The sequence below is a fragment of the Lepisma saccharinum genome, chromosome 2, assembly GCF_977018435.1.
Source record: "Lepisma saccharinum chromosome 2, izLepSacc3.1, whole genome shotgun sequence".
NCBI lineage: Eukaryota > Metazoa > Arthropoda > Insecta > Zygentoma > Lepismatidae > Lepisma > Lepisma saccharinum.
Window position 1 is genome coordinate 191,362,769 of NC_139230.1, and position 9,872 is coordinate 191,372,640.

At 39.5% G+C, this 9,872-nt stretch overlaps 1 protein-coding gene across 1 annotated transcript; it reads right to left on the reverse strand.

Annotated features, from left to right (window-relative positions):
• Positions 1-1,791: 1,791 nt before the first annotated feature.
• LOC145983807 (uncharacterized) lies at positions 1,792-2,268 on the reverse strand. Its single transcript, XM_083116851.1, has one exon. It carries the CDS (start codon positions 2,266-2,268, stop codon positions 1,792-1,794), a length of 477 nt encoding a protein of 158 aa, XP_082972977.1.
• Positions 2,269-9,872: the final 7,604 nt, after the last annotated feature.

Sequence of the window (9,872 nt, forward strand, 5' to 3'; positions counted from 1 at the left end):
AATGAGAAGCCTCCAAGCTGAACCAGACTTGGTAGAAATTATATGATAGCTCTAGATCTCGAGAGAGAAAATTTTTGTAATGCAGTTTGTTGATTTTTTTAAGTCCACTTTATGCACAGTAAGGCTAATCGGGACTGAACCTACAGTTTAAAGTGGGATCCGAACCACTTGATCCTCCTCCGGGTATCGAACCCGGGATGCCTTGATTACAAGGCAACAACGCTACCACTGCTCCATCGGGGAGGCCCTTTCGTAAATCAGAAAATAATATGTCATGCTTTCCAAGGTACCCAAATACCCCATAAATATTTTTCCTTTATTGGGGGGGGGGTTGATTACAGCCCTATGACCACCCCTTCGGTATGTCATTGGAACATTATAAATTTTGATTCATCAAGATCTTCAACCAAAAAGGCTGTGGAAGAAGTTAATGATATTCATTCATAGATGGCAGCACACTACAAATCTGTTTACTTAATCATATTTATAAAACTAATAATAGAAATATCATAATTTTTACTAGGTATTACTAACAATTTAAAGGGACTAAAGTAGTTTACAAAACCGGTTGTTGACTTTTGGTTGTGGTATAAGAAGTCTCAAAGTTGAAGAACGTTTAGTTGTACTTGCATAAAAGTTCTAGGATTCCACTTTAAACTGTAGGTCCAGTCCCGATTAGCCTTACTGTGCATAAAGTGGACTTAAAACAGCAACTCAACTCAACAACAAAGCATAAAAGTTCTAGATCATGAGAGAGCGAGATCGCTTACACACTCAGGTCACATAACATGCAATAAAGTGTGTTTTTGGAAAGGGGCCTCACAAGAGGCTCCTCATAAAGATAAACAAACTCTAAACGAAGGCAGAAGCCTGGACATTTATTTCGCTGTGAGTCTTATCACAACAATCATTCACCTGAATTAAAAGAAAAGTCCAGGGCCGTAACTAGGCAGTTGGCCTGCCAAAACTATAAATAAGACCACATTGAATATCTTGCACTATGGGAATTGAATTCAGTTTGTAATATCTTGGACGCTCGATATCTACGGGACTAGTCTTTTCTCTTTTCATTGCAGCTTTATTTTTAGACCTTCAAGTTCATTTATTTTCATGCTATTAAAAGGAAATTATTCCTGCTACATATACAGGGTAGTCCAAAAGTGCGGAACGGAAATGCATGAGGCTATTGAAATTTTATATGTGTACGTGTAGTTTGGTAATGGGATAAAACCTACCGACCGTTTTTGAAATATGGTCGCTATCTCGAAAGCCGACCGAGATCACATTCTTTAAATGGGAATCTAGGCATGTAGCACATGAAATTGCAATGGAAAAAGCTCACAAACACGATGGTAGCATTCATTTTTGCAAACCTTTATTCATGTTATTGCTACAAGGTTTTAAAGAAGTGTTTTCAACGATTTCTCTCATTGTTGCAGGATGTTAGAGGATATGCTCAATGTGTACACCATTGTTGGCCAGTGTCATATTGAGTCTATTCACCAAATCCACCGATTGGGAAACTGAATGTTCAGATAGTCCCTAACATTTTGAAGAAATTGCGGGGGGAGCGCCGTCGAGTTGAAAGAACTCGGGGAAACTGCCATCCTCGATCATGAGAGATGGAAACACTTGTGTATCCAGTAAGTTCAAATAATCCTTGGCATTGAGGGTACCGTCAATGAAGAAAGGTCCTACCACACGGGTTCCCCATATGGCACACCATACCATCACTTTTGAACGGAGGACTGTCCCAGATGTATGCACCCAATGAGGATTCGAGTCAGACCATTATCTCATGTTTTGTCTGTTCACCTCCCCATTGAGATAAAAGTTTGCTTCATCAGCGAACAACACCTTGTGAGCGAAGGTAGTGTCTTGTAACACCTTACAGGACATTTCTTCTTCAAATTCAATCCTGCGGTGAGCATCGTCCTCGCTCAGGTTTTGAAGCAACTGGATCTTGTATGGATACAATTTGTGACTTTTCAGAATCCTCACAATGGAAGCACGACTCACACCAGTAACAGCAGCATGACTTCGGATACTACGGTGCGGAATCAAAGTAACTGCCGCCAACACAGTTGTTGATGTAGCTTCATCTGTGGCTACCTTAGACCTACCTGATATGGGCCTGTTTGCAACACATCCAGTCTCTCTGAACTTAGCGATCAGTTTCCTCACAGCGCTGTCCACAATGTTAGCTCGTTCTGGATGGAGCTGATTGAACTCCTCGGTGATGATTTTCGAGATTCTTTCCCCACACATCGGATGATTTCCACGTGTTTTACTTGTGTGAGCTCCATTTCTTAGTGTACCTGCAACAATGAGAGAAACCGTCGAAAACACTTCTTTAACGCCCTGTAGCATGAACATGAATAAAGTTTTGCAAAAATAAGTGCTACCATCGTGTTTTTGATCTTTTTCCAGCGTAATTTCATGTTTCACATGCCTAGGTTCCCAATTAAAAAAGGTGATCTCGATCCAAGATGGCGGCCATATTTCAAAAGCGGTTCGGTAGGTTTTCCCCCATCCCCAAACTACATGTTCACATACAAAATTTCAATAACCGCATGCATTTCGGTTTTATTCGGCCCGTTCCGCACTTTTGGACCACCCTGTATATACAGTGTGTATCATCAAAGAATAATTAATACTTTTAAGTATATTAAGATACTTCCGTACAGTTTCCCTCTATTTATATAGTAACTCAATTTGTTTTTCTTTTCTAATACATCTCGATATGTGCACCATTAGTAGCAGAACAGACCTCTAACTTAGATTCAGACCCCGCCCATGTGTTGTAGAGCAACACTGCTGTCACATTCCGGATGCGAGGTCGTAGATCGGGAAGATTACGAACTTTTGTTTGTTACTGGAGACTACTACAGATATTACTCCACTTGATTTTTTTCTGTGGATTTTGTAAAATCTCAAGTGTATCAATCACGAGATAGTGAGCTTCCTGATCTACGACGTCGCATCTCTTCTGCAATCCGGAATGTAAATGCAGTAAGGCTGTACAACACATGGGTGGATCTTGAATGTAGGTTGGACATTGTCCTGCTATTAATGGTGCACATATCGAGGTGTATTAGATGTGTAAAAAAACTTTTTGAGTACGGAAATATATTTTATTATACTTCTAAGCCAGACAAAATGATATATCCTATACAAGCACTCAGATTCCTTGTCATATGTTACTAGGTGTTTTATTACTTTAAAATACAGTGAGGGGTATAGGAAACTTGAACCGTGTTCAACGTTGAAGATATTATTAATTTTTAAAAGCATTTTATATTTTAAGATAATTACATAGTATTACATAGCATTAATTAAATGAAATATATTTATTTTTGTGCAGTGTAAATTAATTGTGTCCTATATTTTGAACAAAAAACTTTACACACACGCACAACACATTGATATGTAAGGTTTGAGTCCACTTCATGCACAGATACATTCAATGTGAAAGGACCTTAGATTAAAAGTGGATCTCATGAACTCTGTTCCTCCACGGGCAATCGAACCCGGGACGCCTTGAATACAAGGCGACGGAGTTATCCATTATGCAATCGGGGAGGCCAATACGTACACACACGCACACACATGACAAATGTGAATATGAGAGTCATGGTAGTCTAGTCGGTCCATAAAGCCTGACTGCTGCGTGGGAGACCCGGGTTCGATTCTCGGGATGAGTGATTTCAGGTGGGAATTATTCCTATCATGTTCATGCATGGAGTGACTCTGGGGTTCACTTGCGGCCATCCCTGGGGTAATTAAGGTGTGTGGAGCGTGGTCCTGGTCACGGCACCTCAACAAATGGCGGAGATTGTGAATATGTGGATTGTACCTGCTCCCAATATGTATTCACAGCTTGTGATCCATAACTATGGGTGTTTCAAGGAAAAAGGTAACTGAACATGTAATTGTTGCCGAGTTTCATTTACCTGTTTTTGTGTTAGCTATTCTTATCACTAAGTACAAATTGATTCACGATTTTCATGCTTCTCACTACATAGGCTATTTTCTCTTTTCAATGTTTTCACAATCAGTTTGGCTAACACAAGACGAAAATAAATGTAATTCAAAGAGTCAACGATAGATGGAAGCACATCAGATGCAAATTGCTCAAGGTGGAACAAAATTTTTTTGTAATGAATATTTGTCAGTAAATATTTTAGAGAAAGATGTGTAAGGGGTAACAAGATAATGAATAAAACTTGATGAATAAAAGTTATGATTGATAAAAAGGATGAAATTATCGAATGTCACCAAACTGACGCATGTACGAAACGTGCACGTGATAACTTACGCTAAAAACCTGTAAAAATTCTGCGGTTCAGGTTGAGTTTTGGAAAGCGTTACAGGCGAAGCTGTTCAGTGGAGCCTTCTATGATTCATCGGAAGAATGACAGCGTCAGGAGAAAGTGAAGCAGGGGGAGGGCCGAGAACATGCTTAAGGCTACTTGCAGTGGCGTAACCATAATTTAGTCACTAGAAAGGCGAAATATTGATAAAAATAATGGAATACGGACAAGGACCGGAAAGGAAGCGTTCGTTGTCTTCATATTACGTACCATTCCATTATTGACCTGGAGTAGCAGAGTGACACCTTAACTAAATATTAAGATTACAGTTACTCGATCCTCGTAACGGAGTGGTTAGCACATCGTGCTACGACGCCAGGGGTCCCGGGTTCGAATCCTGGCCTGGACATGGGTGTTTGTGAATGTTCATTAATCAGTTTCACCATGTCATCGCTCATTCCGATCTTCGCAAATTAGCCATAAGAGACACAAAAAGCGAAGTAAATAAAACAAATCAATCAATCAATCAATCAATCAATCTACCACGGTGTAATCTCACATTCATGGGTCAACTTCTAACTTGCGTGAGTATCTTTCTAATTTGGACAAACTTCTCTTCTTCTGTAGTTTGCAGACAGCTGATTGTATTTGTTGGTCTTCCACGTATTCAAGTGGTTAGCACTCCCCCCTCTGGTGCGAGCAGTCCCATATTCGATTCCAGTCGGGATCGTTGACATTTCGGTGTTGATTGAGCATTGTGAATGCAATGACAAGATGACGTAACGGACTCCGGTCTCGATAGCCAGAAAAGTGCGGCGATGAGTCTCGATGCGCTGACCACGCGTCACCCAATCAAATGCCGCCTGGCAGGCCCTGGGCGTTACAGGGCTTTTGCACCACGGTACGTGCTTTAACACTGTAAGTTGGAATGTTCAGAGAGAGATTAACAAATTTCTAGAAAAAAAAAGAGCAAATGTCGTGTTGAAGTGTAGCGAACGTTTAAAGCATGATAGCACTTACACCATTGCTGTGAATGCTTCAATTTAGGTTCAATAATGTATACATTCCACACTCCTTTCGACATGTCTAGCACAAGGGGTCCGGGGTTCGATATCCGGTGAAGGCACATTCCACAGTGTTTCGGATTCCACCTTAAATTGTACGCCCAGTCCCGATTAGCCTATCTGTGCATAAAATGAACTTGAAAGAAGATTCAAACAATGAAACAAGGCTAGCAGGAATTCCTTGATGACGTATTGACGTTGTCACCTTGTAATCAAGAGTGCCTAGGTTCGATCCCCGGATTAAGCACAATTCATATAGTTTCGGATAACAATTTAACGTGTAGGTACATTCAGTTCAGATTAGACCGTCTAAGCATAAAGTGGACTAGTATCCTGTCTCAGTTATTTCTGGAGCAAGGAAAGCCACGCATAGCGGCAAACAAGCGGGAGGGGATCGAGTGGGCAGAGCGAAGCAGTACACCACGCTGCTGGGAACACCAGTCACTCTTCCCCCTCCACGCAATCCCGGTCCCTTTCAAGTGGTAAAGCAGTCTCGCGTCACTACTTGAGCAGTGACTTGTATTCGTTCGCCTTCTCCAGAGATAGATGGGACAGAATGTAGAGAAGCAAACATTCCATTCGACAAATTTAATAGTCTTTCAAAATATGAAGAATAAGTTCACATCAGAAGGGAAGGTAAGTATTTTTTGAGAAATTTCTGACAAGTGAGGATAAGGTGGCAGACTTGTCGAAGACACGGGATAAAATTTCAGAATGCATTTATCGAATGGCATCGGCAAATTATAGGAATCTCTTACGTTTGATGAAAACATTTAAGGATCATTGAAAATTTGCAGAGAGCTCTTAGGAGAGCTTAGAATTTGAAAGTCAGGGAGTTTTCGTTCCTGAAGAGCAAGGGAAGGAAATTAAATACAAAGTGAAATATGAAATTTCCGAGCGGCTAAGGACTGCTGGGCTGCAAATATTAAAGTATCTAACACTAGATATCTTTTTTAGATCAACCTTAGTCCTCCTTAGGAAATTAGTTGTCCCATGAGCACTAACTTCAGTCATCATTTGCATTCTCAGTGTGGTATTTGAAAAATTTCGAATGAGGGAAATTCAGTAGCACTGAGGTACTGTATAAATTATAGTTCCTCCGAATTGTAAAAAATTAAACAACCAACATAGGTTAATTCTCCTCATCTCCCTTCAATTATCACCTTGTGTACTCCCTCCCACGATGGTTTCTGGGTAATGTTTAATCAATCGAACGACGATTAATATTTATCTTTTATATACGAGTTTCGTATTTATCTAATATTGTGCAAGAGATTTTACAGTTGCACCACCGAGAGAGCGAATTAATTAAATTAATCTTCTCTGCAGTTTACCGGGAGTGACAAATGATGGTACGTTGGTTCCTACAACGTCGTGAGTCTTTTTTTTATTATAGTTTCGATACCATATAACAGTTACAATTTACAATCGTCTTAGAGAGGACTTCTATATAATGGCATAGTGTAACGAGTGCACTCACGGTCCCCGAAATGACGTGTCATTCATACCCCGGCACGGGGCCAAACGTCGTTTTGTGTACGGGAAACCGGTCGTGACTCTTACGGTCCAGGTTTTCAAGTTCGGTGCTGAGACGGTCATTTATTGTCGTGCTATTGCGAGGCGGAGATAAATACCTTGAAATTTTACACTGTTTTGTTTATCTTTGATATGTAGATTCGAACAATCATAACACACTAATACACTAATAGCATAATATCCGGTACCTGAAAAACGTCAAATAACAACACCGACGAACGGTAAAAAGTGAATGTATATTGTAACAACAAAAAAATATTGCAATCAACAACTGTTACATTGACTCCTCAATCACTCACTCATTCTCTCTCTTTCACACATCTGAGGTATTTTTACATGTGAAGTATAGATACAAATCATGGATCTCATTAACATATCATTCCTTTTTTAGTTTTAACCCATTAATGCATGGTGTCCGATTAATCGGACGTTGACATATTTGCATTTTCTGTAACACTGTTTTAATTTAATTGGTTATATTTATCAAATCTAGTTCTTTGGCACCTCTGTGATGCATATGTTACCCCACGAGCTTGGAAACATTGTAAATTTCCCGCCAAATTGTAAGGGAGTGAAACATGGAGAGAGAGCTGTACTGCGTGTCTGCCTAACGGGAAAGCTAAATTCAATTCATATGTTGTAGTTGACATTTATCCGAGATGTGTTTTGACAAATATGTGTAAGATACACTAGTAATCAGATATGTAACAATAATTTGTGCATTAGTTTCATCCCTGAGCTGCTATTGCAAGAGAAAATATAGTGTCCGATATATCGGACTCTATGCACATTGAGCACTTTATGCATATTTTCCATTTTCTGTAAAATTTTCAATACCTTTGATGTTTAGACATTGTCAATGTATACATGTGTATGTATGTGTGTGTGTAAGTGTGTGTGTGTTTGTGCATTAGTGTGTGTATGTGTGCATATATGTGTGTATGTGTGAGTGTTTATGTGTGTGCGCATTAGTGTGTGTATGTCTGCATGTGTATGCATATATGCGTGTATGGGTGCGTGTTTATGCATTAGTGTGAATGTGTGCGTGTTTGTGCATTAGTGTGTATATGTGTGTGTGTGTATATGTGCCTGCGTGTGTGTGTGTGATCAAATTTTGACTACTTTGGAGAATGAAGATGTGGAGGAGGAGGAGGAACAACTCATTTATGTTACACCACCAGTGGATGGCAAGGATACAGACGAAGACAGTGATAAATCTGATGGTGAGCATGCGGCCAATCTAAACAATTTTTGGCAAAATACGCTAATGAGCGTTTGTAAGGTGCAAACTAAGATACGAAGTTGTGTTGATTGTGAAGGTTCATCCAGTAATGTAGAGTCTACATCTACCACTACACATAACACTGGTGCTTCAAAAAAAGAATACGTCTTCAGACTAAATCTAGACCCTTGTGGAAGAAAAGTGTACCTTCATTCTAATTACAAACTGACTGCTACCCTATTGAACCATCTGAAGAAACACGAAACTGTGAATCACCATTTGACTTTTGTAATTTATTTTTTGATGAGGACATGCTAAATCTTATAACAAATCAATCCAAATTGTATGCTTCGGACAAAAATATTGATCTTGATTTGACGAAAGAAGAACTTCTTGTTGTTCTTGGTGGTCTCTTGTTGTCAGGTTATACAAAATATTCAAACAAATGTATGTTTTGGTCAAAAGAAAAATATACTCCTTCGATACTTTCTGAAAGCATTCGTTGTGGTCGGTTTGAGACTATTCTGCATAATATTCATTTGAATGACAATACACAAATAGATGAGTCCTATCATCTGTACAAGATACGGTCATATTTGGAGAAACTTTCCTCATCTTTCAAACAGCATGGGGGTGTGGACGAAAGGCTTTCCATCGACTAGAGTATGATTCTGTACTACGGGAGGCACTACGCAAAACAGTTCATTAGAGGAAAGCTGATCCTTTTTGGGTTCAAGAACTGGGCAAAAAAGCTCTAGTAGTGGTTACATGATAGATTTCCAGTTGCTCACAGATACAAACTGATAACGGACGATTGTGTTCTGTACTATAATAATAATAATTTTGTGTAATTAGTTGTTTTCTATTCCAAACGTTTCCTTTTGTATTGTTTCTTCGAAATATGTGTATGTATTTATGTATGTATGCATGCAAACATATACATGACCAGTGGCAGCGATTAGGGGGGACCGTTGCCATCCTCATTTTTCGTCACTTTTGCACCCGCACTATGATAGATCTTCTCTACAAAGGGAAATATATATATTGTCTTTGCCTCCTACATTTGGCATTGGCACCTTGCTCCCACCCCCATTTTGGAACCCAATATCCGCCACTGCATATGACTGATCTTAAGCGTTTCATTTTATTTTGGTTACATATTTTCCACAGCAATACTTTTTCCTTGGGACAGCTATTTATAGACAAAACATGAAAGTGGTCATTGTGCACAGTGTCCGATTTATTGGACACACGGAAGTGATCGTAGTGCATAGTGTCCGATTTATCGGACGCACTGTATCTTTTACATACATTGTAAAAATAAAAATGTATCGTATATTGTGTCTTATTTGAATTGTACTGATACCAAAACCATGAAAAAAATTTCATGAAAGGGGTTTGTAAACTTTATGCATTTATGGGTTAAACCTTTATGTGGATTTAGGGTATTTGTCTGCCAGCTCCTGTGCTCTTTTAAATTAATTTATGTGCCAGCCCTCGGAAAGCGGTTATCTATGACAAGAGGGTCGACGTGGTTAAATCTTTCGTTCGAATGAACGTATGCATCCAGTCGTAAGCACGACATTTAACAAGTTTCTCGGACGGGGGTCATACGCATAAGCCTCTCTCGTCCAATGAGAACAACTACACCATTACATAGTGATGCAAAACTTAATCGGCTCCAGCTGCCGGAATACACAAATCAATCGTCGGCGCGAGCAAAAATTACATTAATAA

Excerpts from the sequence above, each read along its gene's own strand:
- LOC145983807 (XM_083116851.1), bottom strand. The coding sequence starts at position 2,268 with ATGTGTGGGGAAAGAATCTCGAAAATCATCACCGAGGAGTTCAATCAG.